Source organism: Dermochelys coriacea, chromosome 5 (assembly GCF_009764565.3).
Source record: "Dermochelys coriacea isolate rDerCor1 chromosome 5, rDerCor1.pri.v4, whole genome shotgun sequence".
Lineage (NCBI taxonomy): Eukaryota > Metazoa > Chordata > Testudines > Dermochelyidae > Dermochelys > Dermochelys coriacea.
The window spans coordinates 81,826,356-81,851,445 of NC_050072.1; the positions used below are offsets into that span (position 1 = coordinate 81,826,356).

A 25,090-nucleotide genomic window follows, 5' to 3' on the forward strand; every position below is an offset into this window, starting at 1 on the left:
GATGTCAAGCCTACTTCTAAAGACAGAGCCATACTCCCACATTTTGACAATATTGAATCATATTCACAATCACTTCTATACAATTAATTCCAAATTGCTTTACTACTAAGGATGGCAAATGTGTTTATTATTCATATTTAATAAAAAAACTATATTAAAAGTAGGTAAGAAAGTCAAATGCTCAAAAATTCTGAAATGCTTGTGAAACTTTAGTTTGACCCATTTGTACATTAATATAGTCTTGCCCATCATCACATAGGAAACCTGGGACAGAGCAAAGGAGGGAATCCAGATCTCCAAAATCCCAGTCCAGAAGCATTAAACACAAGAGACCAGGCTTTCTCTTCTTGCAACTTACTGATTCATTCATTGTCCATCCTGTGCACTGAATGAGGCAGGGGTCCTATAGAACAAATACTGTGTGACTGTGTAATTAAAGTCAGGTTTCAGAGTAGTAGCCGTGTTAGTCTGTATCCGTAAAAAGAAAAGGAGTACTAGTGGCACCTTAGAAACTAACAAATTTATTAGAGCATAAGCTTTTGTGAGCTACAGCTCACTTCATTGGATGCATACAGTGGAAAATATAGTGGGGAGATTTTATATACACAGAGAACATGAAACAATGGGTGATCAGGAAAGGTGAGCTATTACCAGCAGGAGAGCGTGAGGTATGGGGGGGACTTTTTGTATATGTCATCATGTGCCAGCAATGCCCCTCTGCCATGTACATTGGTCAAACTGGACAGTCTCTACGTAAAAGAATAAATGGACACAAATCATACGTCAAGAATTATAACATTCAAAAACCAGTTGGAGAACACTTCAATCTCTTTGGTCACTCGATTACAGACCTAAAAGTGGCAATTCTTCAACAAAAAAACTTCAAAAACAGACTCCGACGAGAGACTGCGGAATTGGAATTAATTTGCAAACTGGATACAATTAACTTAGGCTTTAATAAAGACTGGGAGTGGATGTGTCATTACACAAAATAAAACTATTTCCTCTTGTTAATTTCTCCTCCTACTGTTCTTGTCAACTGCTGGAAATGGCCCACCTTGATTATCACTACAAAAGATCCGTCGTCCCGTCCTTCCCCCCTCTTCCCCCCCCCCCCGCGTTCTCCTGCTGGTAATAGCTCATCTTTCCTGATCACTCTTGTTACAGTCTGTATGGTAACACTCATTGTTTCATATTCTCTGGGTATATACAATCTCCTCACTGTATTTTCCACTGTATGTGTCCAATGAAGTGAGCTGTAGCTCATGAAAGCTTATTCTCTAATAAATTTGTTAGTCTCTAAGGTGTTACAAGTACTCCTTTTCTTTTTAACTAAAGTCAGTATCATATTGCATACTCACACTGGGGATGAATTGACTTTTGCTTTGCCATTTACGTTTCTTAACTTTTGAGTGTTTGACATTGCAGCCATAATGGGTGAGATCCTTGCTTTGGCCTCTTTATTCTGCAGAAAAGGGCCAGAGTGGCATAAAGGGACCCCCAAAGACCCATATTCAGCTGAGTGTGGATTTCCCCTGATGCAAGCACTGTGGAAGACAGCTGTGTGGCTGCCTTCCAAGGACCCCTTCACAAGTCCTGGTGTAATGTGTGTGGGCAGAGTGCAGAGATACCAGGCAGCGCTGCAGTCCTTAGAGAAACCCAAGGATCCTGTTGTAATTTAAACAGGCCTGCTGGGGGTCTCACTAGCCACTGGAGCAGCCCAGGATCCGTGGACACAAAAGGTGGCTTAAAGCTACCCTTTTCTCAGGCTGACAGTTCTATGCTGTGCCTGTTAGAGCACAGAATCCAACTCAATCTTCTTCTAACATACGTTTTTGAATGTCATTTCTAGGATTTTTAAAAAACAAACTGAAAAACCATGTGGAACTATATTTACATTCCTGGTCTGCAGCCCTCATGGGTCATCAGCTGGGTACAAAATCAGGAGCTTTAGATCATAGCACAGACAACTACTTGAGCTACAGAAGTAACTGGTAGTGTCAGTACGTTGTCACCCCCTGTGTGAATCAGCCATTAATAGAGGTGGGGTGAGTGTGAGAGAGAGAGACATATTTAACATTGGAAAAACTGTTTTCCCTAACTTTTGTACTCAGAAACAAATGAAATGTGTTTGCTGAAACTTTCCAAAAAACATTTAGTCTGAGGCAGATAAGCATGTAAAAGTTAAAATTTGGCAAAGTTATAAGCAGTTGAAAACAGGAGCTTATAGTGAAAAATATTAGGCAACCTTAAATAGAGGCAAAATTATTAGCTTCACCTATAATGATTTTAAGAATTCTACCTAGAGAAAACTCTTCAGAAACTAAGATACATTTTTACATTGTTTCTCCAAAACTGTTAAATTTAAGGCAAGTAAACCTAATATTTCTGACGTTCACAGATGCCAGGATGAATGTCCAGTGGGGACTTATGGAATGCAATGTGCAAAGACCTGTCAGTGCATGAATGGAGGGAAATGCTATCATATTAGTGGCGCATGTCTCTGTGATCCAGGGTATACAGGAGAACATTGTGAAACAAGGCTGTGCTCTGAGGGAGTCTATGGTCTCAAGTGTGACAAAAAGTGCCCCTGTCACTTGCAGAACACTCACAGGTATGTTGTTATATCTTTTAGCAGATTTTCTCCATGTGGAACGTTTAACCAAGAATGTAAATTATAAGGAAATAAGTTCCTTAGGTTTCCAGGAAAAGTGAATCAGTAAGAGTCACAAAGCTTAGAGAGAGAGAGATTGTTTAATGTTTTTATAATCATAGCAAGAAACACACTAAGAAGCAGAGCAAGAACTGCAGATTTTTTTTTTGTTTTGGTTTGGTTTACAGCTTTATTTGATTTCTTTAAATAGCAATCGATAATCAGATTTTAAGATGAATATCAAGATTCATTGACACAAAAGATAAATATTGACCTGGTCTTGGCCTTTATCTATATTTACCACATATAAAAATAAATCTTTATATTTTTCACCATATGAGGTCAATAGACTTGCTTCTTCTTTCACTTACACTGTGGTACTATTTATTAAAAGTATCTCCAATCAAATAAATGGAAATACACCATCCTGTACACATAAAACTGATGGGAGCGGAGAATCAGGCCAAATATATATATTGTGGGGAGAAAGCATGCTGATTGTTTTAACGAGATATATCTGGAATTCGCATCATTGTGACTGATTGCTTTACATTTCTCTATACCTCTGTAGTATTGAGTCAGAGGAGCTAAACAATAGAAACTCACTAACTCATCGCATGACTCTTTTCAGGCAATCATGAGCCAAATATTTTTGTACTGTATATATATTTACGGGACCCACAAAGCCTTAACAGTTGTAATAAAAATCTATAAACCAGAAATTCTGAGATAATCCCTGGGGATACTAGGGGAGGGATGGGAGTTAAAACAAGATAATATACAATCAAAATATAATTCTCATGACAAGGCTTATCTTCTTATAAAGCACACCTGGCTATATGAAATACTCCAATAATTTTGCATTCAGTCACTCATAATGCCATTAATAATACACAATATGTCAGATAAGTTTTGTGTACATATGCCAAATGTTTTTCTGTCACAGATTGCTGTGTTAAAACTATTTGCAGAAATGATGTACTCTTACACAGAACAATGTTGTGTTTTGTATCTGAGATGCACATTTTTTATACATAAAAATAAAGTCTTTGTTCAGAATTTAGAAGTGACATTAAAGTGCACTTGGACATTAATGAAAAAATCTCCTTTTGAATATCTCTGTTTGTGTTTGTGAGAGGGCGGTGTGAGAAATAAATTCTTGGATTGCTTAAATTGTTCAGCATAACTTCTGTTGACAAGCCATGTAAGAGAAGGCTGCATTTCTCTCATATTTCACTTACGTATTTGTATGTTGGTGTACTTGTACTTCTGTTTATCCCATCTACTTGAAATGTGATTTGAAACAATACTGTTTGGACAGGATGTGAAATCCAGTAAATTATGGGTTGGGGAGAGAATTTAGGAGTAAGAAAAACCATAATCCCTCCCCATTTCCCTGCACCTTGTCTGGCACCCAAAACAGCAGTATTTGGCCCTAATAGCACTCTGCGTATAAATTATGGTTAGCCAGTTTTCTGCAATTTTAACTGAAGACTACTGTAGAAGTTTAGCTTGACAGGAAAGTATTGCATTGTATAGCATTTCTGATATTTCAAGGATTACTTCTGATTTGTGTTCAACACAGCTGTTCCTTCATTTATACCTCTGGAAGACAGCTTGTGGTCAAATCAAATCACAAGTGTTCAAATGTAAACAGCAGCATATGGCTGATCTTTTTTTGAGCATTTTCCCCTCTGTATGACAAATCAAATGGAACTTCGCATTGTTGTGGGTGTGGGAGCATATGTGTCTGTAAGTGCATGTTACAGCTGAGTAGAGAAAAGTGAGGGGAGGGAAGCAAAAATTCACAGGCTTCACAAGACATTTTTATATATTTTTTCTTCCTTCGTGCTGGGGGGTGATTAAGACCACCAACTAGTAGCAATCAGATAACTTATGAATAATAATGGGAAAAACATAGCCTCCACTGAGGATACTTTCCTTCCACTTTTGATGATACAGTTGTTTCTGGTTATCTTCTGTGACTAAATGCCAGCCTGGTGGGAAAGAACTTACGCTCACATAAACACATCAGGGAATGTCTATGCAGAGCTGATTGGGACTTTTTCCATTATTTTTTTTTTGTCAAAACGGAAGCTTTTCATGGAAATGTGTTCAGTTCAGAGGGAAGATCTCTGAGCTCCAGGAGGGAATTTTGGAGAAAAAGAGAATAATTAACGCATCCCAGGATAGCTAATAGTCCAGTGATTAGGGCACTGAGCTGGGATGAGACCTAGGTTCAAGTCTCTACTTGGCTTTAATAATCATGCTAGAGAGTCAGTCTCTCTCTCTGGCTCATAGGCTGGGGGAGGCTGTGCAGGGAGGCTAGTGTGGCCCTGCCCATGCTCTGCCCCCAGAGTCCCCCCTGCACTTTGTCCTGGCTCGGAGTGGCTGGCGCTGGGTCTGCGCTGCCTGCCTGGCACTTGGACCATGCCACCTGGTGCTGGGGGTGGCTGCCCAGAACTTGGGCTGTTGGCCATGGTGAGGGAACTCTGGGCTTGAGTGGTAGTGGAAGGCGAGGAGTGGGGCCTTGGGCAGAAGGGGAGGGGCCGGGGGCTAGCCTCCCTCAAAAGCTGGGTCACCTATGCTCTGGCCCAATGAATATTTAACTGTACAAAGTGGGACAGCTTAATCAGGAGAGAAAGAGTGACTGACTCTATTGCCCAGGGGTTAGGGTACTTGCTGTTGATGAAGAAAGATCAAGCGTCCATGCTTTTCTTTTAGACACATCAGCTGCCTTGAATGATACTGACCACATGATATTGTTGACATGCCTCCTGATCCTGGCGGGGATGAAGTTGTATTTGAGTTACATCTCTTCTGTCCTAGATGGCTCCAAGGGTAGTACTAGGAGACCACCATCTACTCCAAGGGCTCTCTTCTGGAATGTTTTATTCTACTCCCTCTCATCAATATGTATGTGAAGTAATTTGGGCCGCAGTGTCAGCCATATGCAGATGATGTGCAGCACGTCTCTTTGCTCTTAGACCAAATGATGCTACTGATCAGTTTTCCAGTAAGTAGGCATGAATGAGAGCTAGCTGGCTGAGGCTAAACTCAGATAAGACAGAAATAAAACTAGAAGGTTACGGGAACAAGCTGAAGAATTGGTGAATGTAATATCTAACCCTTTTAATGAGGGGGTTTGCCTGCCCTTGCTATTCAGTTTCATAAACTATGCGTCTATATAGATCTTCAGTTGCTTCTGGAGGTTCAAATGGCAAGAGTCAGCAAATAGTGACTTTCCATCTGCCTTTGGCAAGACAGAACTGCATTTGGCAAGTTCTTTTGGATATGGACCTGCACTGTGTCACTTTGAGGTTGGATTGCAGCAGTCCCTCTACTTGGGTGGCATCTGATGATCATTTTGAAACTTTAGAAGATACAGAATGGAGCTCCTCACTTACCTAGTAGTAATTCTTACAGGGAGAAAACTACACCTACTCTCCAGAGAGTGCCCTGTTTTCCAGTTCATTTCTGAATGCAGTTCAAGTTGTATTATTTTTTATCTGATAAGCTTGTTAGGGCTTTCTGTTTCACCATTGTTTCATCCTGGCAGTTGAGATCAGCTGGGACACTCAACCTGGCATGCCAAGGTCATTCTTAATAGTGGGGCCTTGACTCAGGACTTATTCATTATCCTAGGTTTAATACAGCCCCAGTATGTTGCTCTTCAGGGCATATCTATTTTCTCATGCTTTTTCTGAGGCAAGAGTGGATGAGATGGTGAGGGATGGATTCAGTTTATATGTGCTGACAATGTTTTTAATAAAAAGAAAAGGAGTACTTGTGGCACCTTAGAGACTAACAAATTTATTTGAGCATAAGCTTTCGTGAGCTACAGCTCACTTCATTGGATGCATTTGGTGGAAAATACAGAGGGGAGATTGATATACACACACAGAGAACATGAAACAATGGGTTTTATCATACACACTGTAAGGAGAGTGATCACTTAAGATGAGCCATCACCAGGAGCAGGGGGGAGGGAGGAAAACCTTTCATGGTGACAAGCAAGGTAGGCTATTTCCAGCAGTTAACAAGAACATCTGAGGAACAATGGGGGGTAGGGTGTGGGGGAGAAATAACATGGGGAAATAGTTTTACTTTGTGTAATGACTCATCCATTCCCAGTCTCTATTCAAGCCTAAGTTAATTGTATCCAGTTTGCAAATTAATTCCAATTCCGCAGTCTCTCGTTGGAGTCTGTTTTTGAAGTTTTTTTGTTGAAGAATAGCCACCCTAAGGTCTGTAATCGAGTGACCAAAGAGATTGAAGTGTTCTCCAATTGGTTTTTGAATGTTATAATTCTTGACGTCTGATTTGTGTCCATTTATTCTTTTACGTAGAGACTGTCCAGTTTGGCCAAAGTACATGGCAGAGGGGCATTGCTGGCACATGATGGCATATATCACATTGGTAGATGCGCAGGTGAATGAGCCTCCGATAGTGTGGTTGATGTGATTAGGCCCTATGATGGTGTCCCCTGAATAGATATGTGGGCAGAGTTGGCAACGGGCTTTGTTGCAAGGATAGGTTCCTGGGTTAGTGGTTCTGTTGTGTGGTGTGTGGTTGCTGGTGAGTATTTGCTTCAGATTGGGGGGCTGTCTGTAAGCAAGGACTGGCCTGTCTCCCAAGATCTGTGAGAGTGATGGGTCGTCCTTCAGGATGGGTTGTAGATCCTTGATGATGCGTTGGAGAGGTTTTAGTTGGGGGCTGAAGGTGATGGCTAGTGGTGTTCTGTTATTTTCTTTGTTGGGCCTGTCCTGTAGTAGGTGACTTCTGGGTACTCTTCTAGCTCTGTCAATCTGTTTCTTCACTTCAGCAGGTGGGTATTGTAGTTGTAAGAATGCATGATAGAGATCTTGTAGGTGTTTGTCTCTGTCTGAGGGGTTGGAGCAAATGCGGTTATATCGTAAAACTTGGCTGTAGACAATGGATCGTGTGGTATGATCTGGATGAAAGCTAGAGGCATGTAGGTAGGAATATCTGTCAGTAGGTTTCCGATATAGGGTGGTGTTTATGTGACCATCACTTATTAGCACCGTAGTGTCCAGGAAGTGGATCTCTTGTGTGGACTGGTCCAGGCTGAGGTTGATAGTGGGATGGAAATTGTTGAAATCATGGTGGAATTCCTCAAGGGCTTCTTTTCCATGGTTCCAGATGATGAAGATGTCATCAATGTAGCGCAAGTAGAGTAGGGGCATTAGGGGACGAGAGCTGAGGAAGCGTTGTTCTACGTCAGCCATAAAAATGTTGGCATACTGTGGGGCCATGCGGGTACCCATCGCAGTGCCGCTGATTTGAAGGAATACATTGTCCCCAAATGTGAAATAGTTATGGGTGAGGACAAAGTCACAAAGTTCAGCCACCAAGTTAGTCATGACATTATCGGGGATGCTGTTCCTGACGGCTTGTAGTCCATCTTTGTGTGGAATGTTGGTGTAGAGGGCTTCTACATCCATAGCAGCTAGGATGGTGTTTTTAGGAAGATCACCAATGGATTGTAGTTTCCTCAGGAAGTCAGTGGTGTCTCGAAGATAGCTGGGAGTGCTAGTAACGTAGGGCCTGAGGAGGGAGTCTACATAGCCAGACAATCCTGCTGTCAGGGTGCCAATGCCTGAGATGATGGGGCGTCCAGGATTTCCAGGTTTATGGATCTTGGGTAGCAGATAGAATACCCCAGGTCGCGGTTCTAGGGGTATGTCTGTGCAGATTTGTTCTTGTGCTTTTTCAGGGAGTTTCTTGAGCAAATGCTATAGTTTCTTTTGGTAACTCTCAGTGGGATCAGAGGGTAATGGCTTGTAGAAAGTGGTGCTGGAGAGCTGCCTAGTAGCCTCTTGTTCATACTCCGACCTATTCATGATGACGACAGCACCTCCTTTGTCAGCCTTTTTGATTATGATGTCAGAGTTGTTTCTGAGGCTGTGGATGGCATTGTGTTCTGCACGGCTGAGGTTATGGGGCAAGTGATGCTGCTTTTCCACAATTTCAGCTCGTGCACGTTGGCGGAAGCACTCTATGTAGAAGTCCAGTCTGTTGTTTCGACCTTCAGGAGGAGTCCACCCAGAATCCTTCTTTTTGTAGTGTTGGTAGGAAGGTCTCTGTGGGTTAATATGTTGGTCAGAGGTGTGTTGGAAATATTCCTTGAGTCGGAGACGTCGAAAATAGGATTCTAGGTCACCACAGAACTGTATCATGTTCGTGGGGGTGGAGGGGCAAAAGGAGAGGCCCCGAGATAGGACAGATTCTTCTGCTGGGTTAAGAGTATAGTTGGATAACAGAACGCCACTAGCCAACACCTTCAGCCCCCAACTAAAACCTCTCCAACGCATCATCAAGGATCTACAACCCATCCTGAAGGATGACCCATCACTCTCACAGATCTTGGGAGACAGGCCAGTCCTTGCTTATAGACAGCCCCCCAATCTGAAGCAAATACTCACCAGCAACCACACACCACACAACAGAACCACTAACCCAGGAACCTATCCTTGCAACAAAGCCCGTTGCCAACTCTGCCCACATATCTATTCAGGGGACACCATCATAGGGCCTAATCACATCAGCCACACTATCAGAGGCTCGTTCACCTGCGCATCTACCAATGTGATATATGCCATCATGTGCCAGCAATGCCCCTCTGCCATGTACTTTGGTCAAACTGGACAGTCTCTACGTAAAAGAATAAATGGACACAAATCAGACGTCAAGAATTATAACATTCAAAAACCAATTGGAGAACACTTCAATCTCTCTGGTCACTCGATTACAGACCTTAGGGTGGCTATTCTTCAACAAAAAAACTTCAAAAACAGACTCCAACGAGAGACTGCGGAATTGGAATTAATTTGCAAACTGGATACAATTAACTTAGGCTTGAATAGAGACTGGGAATGGATGAGTCATTACACAAAGTAAAACTATTTCCCCATGTTATTTCTCCCCCACACCCTACCCCCCATTGTTCCTCAGATGTTCTTGTTAACTGCTGGAAATAGCCTACCTTGCTTGTCACCATGAAAGGTTTTCCTCCCTCCTCCCCTGCTCCTGGTGATGGCTCATCTTAAGTGATCACTCTCCTTACAGTGTGTATGATAAAACCCATTGTTTCATGTTCTCTGTGTGTGTATATCAATCTCCCCTATGTATTTTCCACCAAATGCATCCGATGAAGTGAGCTGTAGCTCACGAAAGCTTATGCTCAAATAAATTTGTTAGTCTCTAAGGTGCCACAAGTATTCCTTTTCTTTTTGCAAATACAGACTAACACAGCTGCTACACTGAAACCAGTGTTTTTAATGTTGACATTAGGTCATTTTGTATTTCTGGATGGGTTTTTTATGGTGGAATTGTACATATAAATTGCCTAGGGAGATTATGGAATCTCCATCATTGGAGATTTTTAAGAGCAGGTTAGACAAACACCTGTCAGGGATGGTCTAGATAATACTTAGTCCTGCCATGAGTGAAGGGGGCCGGACTAGATAACCTCTCTTGGTTCCTTCCAGTCCTATGATTCTAGGATATACATAGATTTTTCATCAGACCATTTTATAAAATGAAATAAATATATGGCATAAAATGTGCCAGAAACCTGCAGACTTATATTACTTTATATTATTACCAAATATACTAAAATTTATTTTAGCGCTTATATAGGAAATATACACATATGTCCATAAATTGTGAACCAAAATGAACAGGAAAAAAAGCAGAAATACTTGCAGTATCTCTCAACGTCTATTCTACCTCCCTATCTTCACAGACAAATCTTATTGCCAATTAAGCTAGCTGCATGAGAACCATCAAAAAGCTTCAAAAGTGCTCCAGCTTCCTACATCTAATTAGAAATTACAGAATACTAATTTTGGTGTCAATCAATATATGTGCGAGTATGCCTTACTAATACTCACTGGGGGGCACAGAATATCAATGCCTCTGTCTGCCTCATATGCTACACTCTTTTGAGAGAGAAAAAAAAAAGGCAGCTCAGATCATTCATTTCCTGAAATCACTGCACCACTAATTTTCATTTTTTTATATATTTATCTTATTTCTTCATGCTATGCTGCCTATTGTTGGGTGGGTTGAGAATGCTTTCCATATCACTGAATACCTCCCGTAACGATAAGAAACATGGGGATTATATCCAAAATGCCTCTGGAGGCATACAGAAAAGCAATTAGGTATAGGGAAATTATTTCTCAGGGAATACATTTCTGCTTCTCTTTTTACATCATGTGTTTCCTGAGGTTAACGTGTATTTCATTTGAGAATATTTCCATTCCAGCCCCAATTACCTGCAGGTGTTCTAATATTTTAATATACAGACTGTTCTCAGCAAACACCACATAGCCTGTTGGTGTAGCTTGATCTGTTTCCATACACACTAAATAGACCGCTCTAAACTTCTCAATCACTATTCAGTTGAAAAGATCAGGGGCCAGATTTTCCTCTCATTTACAGCAGTTTTACACAAACTAGTCATGCCTTGTTAAAAAGAGACTTATACGTTTAATACCACATTCCCTATATTCACTTGCAACTATTTTAAAGATGATGATTATTAATTCTACAACACCCAAAAGTGTTATAGGTACTTTTCATACCTTCAAATAGGAAAAAAAACCAACTCACAGTTTTATTCGTGTGTGTACACACACACACACACACACACACACACACACACACAGAGCAAATGAAGGAAGTCTCAAGGCATGTAAAACTTCCTTGATGTCATGGGTCATTTAATGTGTCTGGACTTAAACACATTTTTTTCAGCACACTTCAGGGGACTTTACTTCAATCAGTGCCAGAAGACTATCTTTAGACAGTCCTCCTATTGTAAATATATTTGATTTGAACATTGAGGCTTTCCTTTGGTGAGAATTAAGCAAGTGCTTTGTCTGCCAGAGTGCCACAGAGTACTTCATTGTGTCCACTTTTCCAGCACATATATCTTAGCACAGCTGATGATGTCCATTTGTTATGAGGCAACAGCTGTCCAACTAGCCATTCAATAGAACTGCTGTTTCAGGTAGAGACAGCTGGTCTATCACCAGGTATGTACAGTGTAGACTAGACACTTTCTAAAAGGTCACTGAGTTTGACAGTGCCTCTGACTTCTCCCTATGAAAGTGATTTGGTATCATTTCTTGGAAAGAAGCCAGTTGTACACTTCTCGACCACAGCTTTAAAGAGAAGAGCATTCATATTACTCCTTGAATGTTGCTTTATTAAAGAAACTCATCATCTTTCTCAGACAAAAGGATTATATTTCTAAATGGGCTTCGAGAGAAAATAAGATGCTGATTTTAACCATTATTTGAAAAATAATTATATTTTAGTTACAGCTGAATTACCAAGAAGCATAGATGGAAGCTTGAATTTTTCACCGTTTAAATATTTTTAATGTCATGAAATTTATGGTCATGAAGGTAACTGTAGTGTATGTAGGGGTTTTTTTGACACAGAAATGGAAAAGATAGGTCTTTTCTTTTCAAATTAAATAAACACATAGATTTGTAAGTATGTGTCTTTATGTTGTATTATGTTACATTATACTAATTGTGTGTGTGTTGTGTATGTTTAGTTTGGGGAAATATATATATCTTTATACACAGTATATGAAATCCTTTAAACAACATATCTGTAACAGCATGTCGTTCTCTGAAAAAAAATACATTGGGATCTTGGTGTCATATTTAATCCCAAATTATTTATTCCTTTCATCTTCTTCTGCCAGCTGCCACCCTATGTCTGGAGAATGCTCCTGCAAGCCAGGCTGGTCTGGACTCTACTGTAATGAGACATGTTCTCCTGGATTCTATGGTGAATCTTGTCAACAGATCTGCAGCTGCCAAAATGGTGCTGACTGTGATAGTGTGACTGGAAAATGCATGTGTGCCCCTGGATTTAAGGTAAATAATTCTGAACTTCACAGTTTTTTTTCTTTTCTTGCCTTCAGTTGGGGCCTGATTCAGTGAAATGCTGAGTGTATTCCTTCCTGTGAGGTTAATGGGAGGTCAAGACATTCAGCTTGTCACTTGTCAGGAGTTGCTTAGCTCCTGGTGGGACAGGCTCGTAAAGGAAAAAATTTGCATTTGGAGCTCTTAAAAATAATGTAGTGATGAGAATGGAAAAGTGCTAATAAGGTATATATACCTACTACAACAGAAAGGAATTGGGGGAACTGTGACTGTTGCAGCACTAATCTGTGGATTTAAGTAACTATTTTATAGTAAAAATCTACAGTAAATACAGTAATTTCTACAAATCATGATACCTGATTTCAGTGCTTCTCACAGATGTTTGTTCCTATATAGAAATTTGATGATACTAAAAATGTAACCTTGAAGACATATTATGGTACTTCTTTTCTTCTATCAGTAATACTGTGTATAGTAGAAAAAGCACTTTAATCAAATGATTTTTTTTGAATATTGTATATGTCCAAATTGTTTTCTATTACATTACCATTTTACATTACACTCTGCTTTTGTAAATTGCTTCTTTGTACAGTAGTACTGAATATTGGGTTACCCAAGTGCTGGCAGGTATGTGACATGCTCTCCCACATCAACTAATGTAAAACAAATACTTATTGTAGATTTAAAGAGTATTAAGAGCCTTGCTTAATGCTTTCCTGTAAACCCAGGCTGACCTGATGACAGCCTAGAATGTGACATAGTCTTCACATTTTCTTGTGCAATAGTCAGTCTCTCGGAAAGGGGTTGACAGTCAGTTAAATCTAGGATTAGAGAAAGTGCTGGTGATATTTTATTGTTGAACTGTCATTGATGTTTTGTCAAATAATTTTTTAATATATTTCTGTATGTTTTAGGATTTTGATTGTGCTACTCCTTGCCCTCCGGGAACCTATGGAGTAAACTGTTCCTCTGTGTGCAACTGCAAAAATCAAGCCATCTGTTCTCCGGTGGATGGTTCTTGTACCTGCAAAGCAGGTCAGAGTGCCTAACAAATTAGTCTCCCATCTCTGTAATCAGTCATCAGTATACCTTATTTATACACATCAAAATGAGCTTCTGAAATAGAGAAGAAATAAACACAAACTTAAACTAAAAAGGAGCCAGGCACTAACTCCATAACAATGCTGGCTCCCTCCACTGCTCAGAAAGGTGACAAACAGAAAAATATCTTCTCAGAGACAATTGTGGGCAGCTTGCCTTTGCCACCACTATTCTGCTTTGTATCCACATACCCTTCACATTGCTCTCTATGCAGGTCATGCTAGAGTTATGGATGCGGGGGGGGGACCACTAGTACCCACCCCAAGCTAGGATGCTGCTCTCTTCTCTGGAGCTGCTGAGCATGAATTGCTGTAGGTTTCCTTGTGAGTGTGTTATTTGTCAGCAGCCCTACTTGACTGTATACTTCTTTTCTACTCCCACTCCAAATCAGCATGAATCTGAACAAGCTCCAGGTCGCTGCAACCTCCATCCCACCATGGACACCTGATATTCTTCCTGCCCGTTCAGCACCACTATCTATACCCCCAAAATCATCATCTCCCCTTTGGCTCCCCCACACCTTTCCAGCTCAATCCTGTGTTCTCCAATCATTCTCTGACCCAGTCCCAGCACTTACCCTACTCCCCTTCTCAGCCTCACCATCATTAGTGCGAGGTACTGCTCCTTCATTCCTCAGCTCCCCCACTTTATCCCCACTCAGCTGGCTCTGCCTCCATCAGTATCACACATCCCACTTTCTTTCAAAACCCTCTACTTTGCTTGGCACTTTCTCCCTGTCAAATCTTCCATGTACCACCTGTGCTCCGCAGCTCACCTTCTCCCACAGCAGATGTTGGTGTGACCTTGCCTGTATACGGCAGGGATTCAGACTGTTTGCAAATTCTCCAGCCATGTGTTCTGCAGATAGAAAGGAGCATGACAAGAACTCCATTTCCCCTCTCCCATACAAGGTTCTGCAGCCCTGCCTCATGTCTCCATGTAGTTCCTGTCCAAAAGAATATTCAAGGTGAAGCACATGTAAGGATATTTTCTTACACACACAGAGCCTGAGGTTGTCCCCCTGTCATCTGCAGGCGGAGAAAACCTTAAAAGCAGGATAACCATCTTTGCTGTGCTCTTGGATTGGTCAGGGGAAATGGACAGGCCACAGAATGCTGAGCAGGGGGATCCTGCGCCTCGTATGTGCCATGGAGCTCTCCTGTAAAGTGCTTCTCTTCTTAAAAGCACAGAAAAGGGTCTTGGAGGTGTGGCAGAATCAGCAGGGAAGTGACTAGTTGATTTGGCGCTCCAGGGATTCGTAGGCCTAAATCCTCCATGTAGCAGGTGTGCTGGCATCCAAGCTACTATTGTAATCTATGTGCTGTAATAGTGGCAGTGGGCAGATTTGGACTTGCAGCTGCTCTTTGCCAAATGGCTGGATTGGGAAGAGAAGTATTGCTTTCCTCAGACCCCTGCCCAAAGGTCATTTGCTTGGGCCTTGTGAGAATTGAACAGAAGGTAGAATTTTATCCAACATAATTAATACTAAGATGAAAAAATAAGTGATTTAATTGTTTTACTAAATATTAAACAGCAAAAATAGTGTTTGACACAAATGCTAAATAAGGTGAGGATCATATCTACCCCTCTTGCAATATGTTAGCCCTTTATGGAATTTCTGAAGAGCTCTGGGTGAAATCCCATTGATTTCAGTGGGACCAGGATTTTACCCTCCATTTTCAAATATTCCATGTAATTACACACATTATTTCCCCCAAATTCCTCTACATTTTTTCATTAACAACCATGTGGTTGCCCAGCCCTGGCAATGGAGCAGGGAGCAAGACAGTGAGTCTGTGAAGGGGGGAGTGGGACAGATTTGTGGGGGGTGGGTCAGAGAGAGTTTGGGGAATATGACGTATTAGAAACATTTCAAATTTTATATGATTCTTCATGGAATTGTTTACTTTAATGATGCTTGTATTACAGGAGGCAATGTAGGGAGTGAAGGGATAGAACACAAATCCTGGGAAGAGTATTGTGGGAAAATGTGTTTCCATATTTTAATTATTACAATGCAATATTTGCAACAAATATTTTTTCCTGAATTAAGCCCTAAGTTCTGCAGTAAGAAATCCAAAGCACAAGGCAGATTCATGACAACACATGTTGTGAATAGCTTATTGATTAGATTCAGTACAGTTATTTTTACCCTCGCTTACTGTAAACAGAGTATAGAAATAGAAACCTAACTTGTGTCACTGTCGATGATAGCATATGACTACTTGGCTGCTATATCCAATAGATGTATAGTATCATGTTTTTAAAAGCTTTCTGCTTTTCTGCTTACTTCAGTGTGTACTTCCTGAATCATTTTTCCGACGTAATCACTGTTTGAAGCATCTTTTTATAGGCATCTTCTAATTTGTACTGGGGTTATTTTTAAATATTCAGAAGGAAGTGGGGAATCTCTTGAAGTATCTCATATCTGTCTTTGGAAAAACCCACCTCACATAATGACCTTTTCACTGATCTATTTTTTTTAACCTTGATTTCTTCTGCCAAGACCACTGTTATGCCTGCACCATAGCTCTGTCTGCACTGAATGTAGTCTGCAAAGAGCCCATCAGAAAAACTACTAAAGAAGTAGCAAATACATACCCTATATGAGTAACTTTGTTTTTAAGAAGAACTGACCCTATTTTCTAAGGAATACATTCTTTTTTTGTGCTGTCCCTTGCAAAATTCAAAATAGTTTAGTGCATTTCAGTGAGCATTCTCAAGGTGTCCTATTTTCCCTTCAGATGTACTATTAATTGCTTTCATATGTTGACACCCATCTGTAATGTGTGCTGTGCACAGCTGTTACAGGTGCACAAGGACACCTCTGTTTGAACTTGAGCAAGGCCTCAGCTGGGAGGACTAATACTCTCTCATAGGCTACATGGTCATCCTTGCTGCTGTGCATCACTGAGAGATTCCAGAAGAGGAACCTCCCAGCAACGGAAGAGAAACATGTCCTTGTTTAATATGACACTTCATTTTTGTTGTGGCAGGTTGGCATGGTGTGGATTGTTCAATAAACTGTCCCAGTGGCACATGGGGTCTTGGCTGTAATTTAACCTGCCAGTGTCTTAATGGAGGGGCTTGCAATGCTCTGGATGGAACCTGTACCTGTGCTCCAGGTTGGAGAGGGGAAAAATGTGAACTCACTTGCCAGGTAATTAAAATTCACTCAATGATGAGCTATAGGGGTTCTGTTATTAGTGGTCTAATCCTGCAAAACTTCCAACTGAGAGTATTTCTACTGAGTACAATGGGGCTCCTCAGCTGCATATATGAATATACAATGCTTTTTTGTGCCTTCATATTGAAAATTTGACTCCAGATGTTTCACTGACTGTTTCAGAACTTGTTTAAAAGCTTAGTTAGAGCCAAATTCTGCTCTTAGTTACAATAAATCAGGAGTCACCCAAACTATTTCAATGACGATATTTTAAAATGAGCATGTAAACGAAAAAATATAACCTCTAACTAACAAATATAAGAATGAATATAAGAATGTGTTTATCTAGGTTAGTTTGTCTTCCAGCATGAAAATAAAACCAAGATGAAAATCTTTCTCTCTCCTTCTTCAACCAGATGTACATAATCTTTTGTTGTAGTAACTTGTTGTCTTCCTCTGCTTCAGGGCTTTGTCTGCTACTTCCAATATTTAAGCAATCTCTCAGGGAACTACAAAAAAATCCGGGTTTTAACAGAGGAAACTTTATAATTAAGATAGAATAGAGTTTTACTCAAGATCTTTGGGGGTACTGTGAGTCAGACACTTCAAACAGGAGAATGCCTAGTAAAGGTGGTGGTCTTTTGATTAAGCTTTACTGCATCTAATTTCTTCCAGCCTGTTGACCCACACCCTTATGCTTCCTCAATTCTATCTCCATCTCTTCTTTATTTGCTTCCAGAGACTGCAAATCTGTTTGTCTCTTCTCTCTTTTTCTTCTACAGACTCTCCCTCTGGTACAATTGTTTTTCTAGAGTGATCTAGAAAACTGAAATTTTCCCCAGGAACATTTTAGTAGGAAAATCCCCTTTTGAAACTTTCCCATTGGGAAATTTCAGTTTTCTCACAGGCAATGTATAAAATGTGGGAAAGTAGTTCCCTATCGACCTTTCTCACTGTTCCCCAGTTTTTTCAGCTGGGAAAGAGCAAAAAAATGGGAGCTAAATAAATTGTTTCACTTTTAAAAGAAACACTTTCAGTTTTAAGGGTTAAGCGTTAAAAGTGCAAGTGTTACTTTGTCTTTGAAAGTGTTAATTTCAGAGGGAAAGTAACCCTTTCACATTTGACATTAAGTGCTAAGATGTTACTACTGGCAAATGGGAAACAGTCAGATATTGACGTGGTGGGGAAAATTCACAATTTCAGAATGAAAACATTGGAATCTTTTTTAAAGAATTTTGTTTTTTCTCTGCTTTTTTTTTTGTTTCAAATATATTTCAGAATGAAAAAAATTCATCCAAAATTTGTTTCCAATGAAATCTTGTCTTCCAATGAAAATAAAACGTTTTGTGAAGACGACTCTCTTGTGGAGTTATGGATAAAGAGAAGCTTTGGTTTAATTCAGTTACAGATGAATTATTTGAATTGCACATGAACCCTGTAAATTCCCCACCCCTGCCACTTCCACATCTATGTGTTTTGCTTAGTTCCATTATTTTCAATAGCATGGCAGTGTGAGCAGCTGGATTACAACATGTCTGACAGCCGAACCTATGCTACTTCATTGGGTCCAGATTATGCAGCTCTCGGAGCAATCAGGAGTTAAATTCTGGGGAGACTGTTTTGCTTTTAATTAATTTTCTCCACAAAGTAACAACATAATATAACTTATACTAAAATGAAAAAGGGAGAAGGGAGAAGGCTAGGTTGATTGGGACACCTGAAGCCAATCAGGGACTAGCTGAAACTAGTTAAAAGCCTCCCAGTCAGTCAGGTGGGTGTGCATGTCAGGAGCTGTGGGAAGAAGTTGCGCTGTTGGAATCATAGAATATCAGGGTTGGAAGGGACCCCAGAAGGTCATCTAGTCCAACCCCCTGCTCAAAGCAGGACCAAGTCCCAGTTAAATCATCCCAGCCAGGGCTTTGTCAAGCCTGACCTTAAAAACCTCTAAGGAAGGAGATTCTACCACCTCCCTAGGTAACGCATTCCAGTGTTTCATCACCCTCTTAGTGAAAAAGTTTTTCCTAATATCCAATCTAAACCTCCCCCATTGCAACTTGAGACCATTACTCCTCGTTCTGTCATCTGCTACCATTGAGAACAGTCTAGAGCCATCCTCTTTGAAACCCCCTTTCAGGTAGTTGAAAGCAGCTATCAAATCCCCCCTCATTCTTCTCTTCTGCAGACTAAACAATCCCAGCTCCCTCAGCCTCTCCTCATAAGTCATGTGCTCTAGACCCCTAATCATTTTTGTTGCCCTTCGTTGTACTCTTTCCAATTTATCCACATCCTTCCTGTAGTGTGGGGCCCAAAACTGGACACAGTACTCCAGATGAGGCCTCACCAGTGTCGAATAGAGGGGAACGATCACGTCCCTCGATCTGCTCGCTATGCCCCTACTTATACATCCCAAAATGCCATTGGCCTTCTTGGCAACAAGGGCACACTGCTGACTCATATCCAGCTTCTCGTCCACTGTCACCCCTAGGTCCTTTTCCGCAGAACTGCTGCCGAGCCATTCGGTCCCTAGTCTGTAGCGGTGCATTGGATTCTTCCATCCTAAGTGCAGGACCCTGCACTTATCCTTATTGAACCTCATTAGATTTCTTTTGGCCCAATCTTCCAATTTGTCTAGGTCCTTCTGTATCCTATCCCTCCCCTCCAGCGCATCTACCACTCCTCCCAGTTTAAGGCTAAGTAGTACACAGCATATCAGGCACAAGGAAGGAGGCCCTGAGGTAAGGGTGAAGTGGAACTTGAGGAAGTGAGGGCTGCTGTGGGGGAAGTAGCCCAGGGAATTGTACATGTCATGTTTCTAAACGGTCAGCTACCATAGCTGATACTATTAGGATCCCTAGGCTGGAGCCCGGAGTAGAGGGTGGGCCTGGGCTCCCACTCCCCACCTTTGCCCCCTGATTAATCACTGAGACTGGGAGACTGTGCAAGAAGGATAACTTCTCCTCACCTCCCTCGCTGGCTTATGATGAAAATGGCTCAGTAGACTCTGACCCTTGTCTCTAGAGAAAGAAGGGTTATGTGGAGGGTCACAGTGAGCCTCTGAGGCTAGCAAAATCCGCCAGGAAACGCGGGACTGACGGAGACAAGGACAGAGCTTTGTCACAATATGAATTAAGCTCCTAGAAAACAGGACCAGATTTCTTTAAAACAACCTTGTCCATCTGATTCTGCACTGGTTTGCATTAGCATCTTCCAATATTGTCTCCTTAAGAGAAAGCTGCTTTTTCAAGACTGCTAATCCACAGCAGTCCACTATTTTCAGCAAAATGACACCTACAAATACTAACCTTTATCAAATGCTTTTTCTATCTCAAAATTCTGTAACATGAGAATAAACAAAAAAAACTAATTTGAATACAAGTTTCTACGTATGTCTTATCTCTAAGCATAGAGAGATAAAGTGTGTGAGGTAATATCTTTTATTGGACTTCTGTTGAAGAGAGAGACAAGGTTTTGCACTTACACTTAGATCATCTTCTCTAAGGCTGCTGTTTAAATTATAAAATCTTCAAAACAGGGACTGTGTTGAGTACACCATTGAAAATTAACAAACTAATATTATGAAATACACATAATTTATCCATTAGAGTTTCCATCCATAAATATTTCCCCTCTGCTTTTATTATGTGAGAGATTTCAGAGTAGCAGCCGTGTTAGTCTGTATTCGCAAAAAGAAAAGGAGTACCTGTGGCACCTTAGAGACTAACAAATTTATTTGAGCATAAGCTTTCATGAGCTACAGCTCACTTCATCGGATGCATCCGATGAAGTGAGCTGTAGCTCACGAAAGCTTATGCTTAAATAAATTTGTTAGTCTCTAAGGTGCCACAGGTACTCCTTTTCTTTTTATGTGAGAGATGTTTTTGTCAACAAGAAAGTAAGTTAGTTTTTGGATCCACTTTGATATACACATTCATTATTAAATTGATCCTCCTGACTAATACTTTCTCCCAAAAACCATAGATCAGAGGAAGTGCATATGACATAATATATGTACTGAAGGGGGTTTTTTTTGCCCATATCTCCAACAGTTATTAAACTTGAATCTAGACCTCATTAGTTTTCCTGTGTCCAATGTGATCTGGGGAAAAACATCTTTTATTATTTCAGCCACAATTTCAGGCTGTATACTTAGGCTGGTCATTTCAGTGAGCATATGACACATCTTTTTACTAAAATTACAGCTCATATTAGTACTCAAGAGTAAGTGAGTTTGCAATTTTATTTTTGCTATGTCTTACTTACAAATTACCCCCTTTCCAGAATATATTTGAGGATTTTCTTTCTTCACAAATCTGATTATATGCAAAGGAAGTACTTTCCTTAATCTCTTCTTCTCCCTTACATTAAAAGGATTATTGAGATAAGTAAAACACTGCTTATTCTTGAGTCATGTGCAGGGTAGTGTTGTTCTGTTTTGGAATTGAAAGACTGGTAGTTAAATGGCCAAATCCTGTGGAACTCTTTTCAAATGTAGGCATGAGTATCAGGAAACAGCAGATAAAACTTGATTTAGGCTGCATTTCAAGTTCTGATGTTATTATGACCATATTTTTAGCCTTGGTATTTAAATTATCCTACTGTACTAGCTTTTTAAATGGTGCTGTGTGTTTTTCTTTTCTTGTTTTCTTTTATGCAGGTGGTGCCAGGCACATAAGTGTGATTATACTACCTAGTCTGCCTTATATTTCATTTTGGTTCCAACCCCCTTTTCTGTAGTTGCACATTACTGCTAAACTTTTCTTTCTTCTGGGAGGTTGAACCTAGTGGTTTTCCTTGGTGCAGTTTCCTGGGTTGGCTTGATGGGGAATTGTCTCTCAAATCTGTTTACCTTCTCCTACTTAACAGAAACTAAATGCAGTTAGAATTGGGATTCCAATATCCAATGGAAGTCATCTGAATTGCATTGGGGAAACTTAGAGGAGAATTTGACCCCTTATGTCAAATCCATCATACACCAGCTTTCCATCAGTCCACAGAAATACTACCACACTAAAAAATAGTATTACATAATTGTCCCATTTCCTTTTGTGAACAGTAAGCATCCTTCCCCTTGTCAGGTTGCATTTACTGTAATGCAAAAGAAGGGAATTTTAATAAAAAGAAAGTGAGGCAGTTTGTGCTTGTTTATAAAACATGTATATGTAAAATTCAGTCCTAGTGTCACAGCACGCTAAAAGTTGTACTTGAATACTTCTACTTTCTACTGAGTTCATTATAAAAGTCTGGCACTAAGTGGCATCCTTCTTGGCAATCTTAATAGAGAGGTCAAAGATTGAGTCGGGATGGAAACTGAATACTCCTTCCTTCAAGGTCTCTCCAGGTTTCAGGTCAGGTTTGAGGGGCATTAGAGGGACAGTGCAAGGAAGCTGCAGTGCCACTGTTAACCTTTCAATAACTGTTTTGCAAAAAGAGTTGTCTGTCTGGGATCTGTCAAAAGCATTTAATTAACTTTTTTTCTTACCCCTGGCAATAAAAGAATAAAACCACAGATTTTGATTTATTGAAAGCCGGAAAGGTGTTTTACCTTAATTAAGCTGATTAAAGTATAAAAAAGGAAGATCGTTGCTGCTTGAGAGAGGACTGATCAGAACTTGTTCTCCTCTAGCTCTCTTTTTTAGCTCTTGTGGTTTCAGCTATGTTTTTTGTTCTGACAGGATGGCACATATGGAATGGACTGTGCTGAACGCTGTGACTGCAGCCATGCAGATGGCTGTCATCCAACCACTGGTTACTGTCACTGTCTCCCTGGATGGTCAGGTAAAGTAAAGATTAGTATGAGAGTTAAAAAAAGTATGACAACCTAAATAAGGTGGGACCCAATCATTCCTTTTGCTCTGGTGGGCACAGAAGATCCAGACTGGTAGTTTCTGGGATGGGAAGTACAGGAAGATGGGAATGCCACCTCCATGGCATGTGTTCCCTTTCATGTGATCCATGGAATGTGGAGCTCCCTGGGATCTGGGCTCTGCATACATTTGGCAGTGGAAGGGGGAAGTCTCAAAATGCAGCCAACCTCCACACCATGGTCCCTTCAAGAGATGGTCAGTAATTGTGTGGTTATCTAAGATAACACTGACAGAAAAAGCCTTGATTTCAGAGCCATACCTGCACCATCCCCAAGGAGACTTTTTAACATGCAAGCACCAGGCAGCCAGCCAGTGGGATCATGGCTCCTGCAGAAGCTGTGTTGTCAGTAGAACTGGCTGAATTTTTTTGCACACAAAGTTTTTCTGATGAAAAATAAGCTTTAAAAAAGCTGAAATTTTGGTAACATTTCTGAATTTGTACTGATTTTTTATTTAATTTTTTTGTCAAATTTGTATTTTAAATTGTTACTGAACACTTTTATTTGCAGAAAAATGTTTTCAGTAAATGAAAATGTTCATTATTTTAACATGATTTTGATTTTAAAAAATTGATTATAAAAATATTGTGGAAACTTGCAAAAAACAAACAACTGGGTCCATTCCAAACACTGTGAAACAGAAGAGGTTTAGAAATTTATTATGAGACTCTTGTTCCATTTTTTCTACTAGCTGTACAGTAATTCCTCACTTAACGTCATCCCGGTTAATGTTGTTTCGTTGTTACGGCCCTGATCTATTAGAGAACATACTCATTTATAGTTGCGCAATGTTTCCTTATAATGTTGTTTGGCCATGCAGGCTTGGAACCAGGGTTGGGCTGGCAACCCCCTATGAGCTCCCCTCTACCACCACCCCCAGTGCCTCCCGCCACCCTGGCGGCCTGGTGGAACAGCAATTCCTCCCTTCCTCCCGCGCCTCCTGCCCGTAGCAATCAGCTGTTTTGCGGGTGTTCGGGAGGCTCTGGGGGGAATGGGGAGCAGTGAGGATGCAGCGCTTAACAAGTTACAACATATTTTCCTGCTCACAGAATGTTTGCAGAAAGACTGATTTCCTCAAACATAAGCACTATTTAAATTTACTTGGTTTATTTTGTAAGTTTGTTTTTTAACTCTGTAGATAGCTCACAGACATTTCAATGTAGGTATTTGATACTCAATATTTGAAATTCATGTTTTGGTTAGCTGTTGAAATTGGTTATAACTTGCATTATATCGTTTCTGTTCTTTGATCGGTTACATTTAGTTCTTACAATCAGGAGAGGCACTGACAAAGCCAGTGAGGCTTTGATTCTTGCAGAGAGAGAGAAGGGAACTAGCTAAGATTCATAGACCTTGCCTGAACTATCATTCCAGTGTGTGTGATAGTGCTGGGGGAGGCAGGTAGGAGGGGGGATAAAAAATAGGATACTGTACGATTTATTGACTGGCTGAAGAGCTTAAATTAATTTTCACTTGTCATGTTCATACAAAATAACTTTTTGCACAAAAATTCTCATATTGTGTGTGCGGTTCCTGATTGTGAGTATGAGTGCTCAGGGTTGGTGCATGTAATCGGATGTCTTCACAAATTGTGCAGGCATAAGTAGGAAGACCAACTGAAAATTGTCCATTAGTCTCTTAATCTGGAGGCAAATAGTCATAAAAGCCAACATCATTTTATAAAACTTAAAAGGAAACTTAAAAAATATAACACATTTGTTGTAATGACTTTAGTAGAATCATTACAAACTTCTTTATAACAGGTCTTCCCATAAAAATATATTAGAGACTTGAGAATTATAAACAGAATATTCTAAACTAGGTTGTGGCCAAAGCTCTTAAACATAGCACAAGTCTCCAGTCCTATCTGAAGCCAGTTACTGAAAGGAGGGCAATGATTATGCATTTTTGCTTCTTTCAAAGTTAATTTGCCTTTTATACTTAGCGATGAGAAACGTTTGCAAAAAAAAAAAGCCTCACACATGGCTATGAGTGAAGTTGAGTCTCCCTGATGATGTCATTTTGGCAGTGTGTGTAAGAGAGACTAGTTTCAACATGTTAAGGTGTCTAGACATACAGTAGCTTATAAACAAGATAGTTTTCTTATACTGTTTGAAAAAATCTTCCACCCACACACCACAGGTCAGACTGACAGCCATGAGGCAGGCACACTTATTTATGAATGTACTTATATTTAGAATGGAAAAAAAAGAATACTTTAGAAAGAGGTTCTAAAATAGCTGTGCCATAGATTCACATTTTAGTGATGACATGTTGACTGTTGGGGGTAAACAGACTAATAGTGGTGAAGATATCTTTTGTTATAACAACAATTTAAACAGACTGGTAGTGTATGAAAAATGGATGGAGATACT

The 25,090-nt window shown here is 40.3% G+C and overlaps 1 protein-coding gene across 2 annotated transcripts in view; it reads left to right on the forward strand.

The window, feature by feature from the left end:
• Nucleotides 1–25,090, forward strand: part of MEGF10 (multiple EGF like domains 10) — a 169,554-nt gene that overhangs the window by 108,229 nt on the left and 36,235 nt on the right. For both annotated transcript variants that reach the window (XM_043515023.1, XM_038403762.2), the window contains 5 exons: nucleotides 2,402–2,614; nucleotides 12,402–12,576; nucleotides 13,500–13,620; nucleotides 16,683–16,846; nucleotides 22,525–22,627. In XM_043515023.1, coding sequence (XP_043370958.1) covers nucleotides 2,402–2,614; nucleotides 12,402–12,576; nucleotides 13,500–13,620; nucleotides 16,683–16,846; nucleotides 22,525–22,627 — 776 coding nt within the window. The remainder of the gene's footprint in view (nucleotides 1–2,401; nucleotides 2,615–12,401; nucleotides 12,577–13,499; nucleotides 13,621–16,682; nucleotides 16,847–22,524; nucleotides 22,628–25,090) is intronic.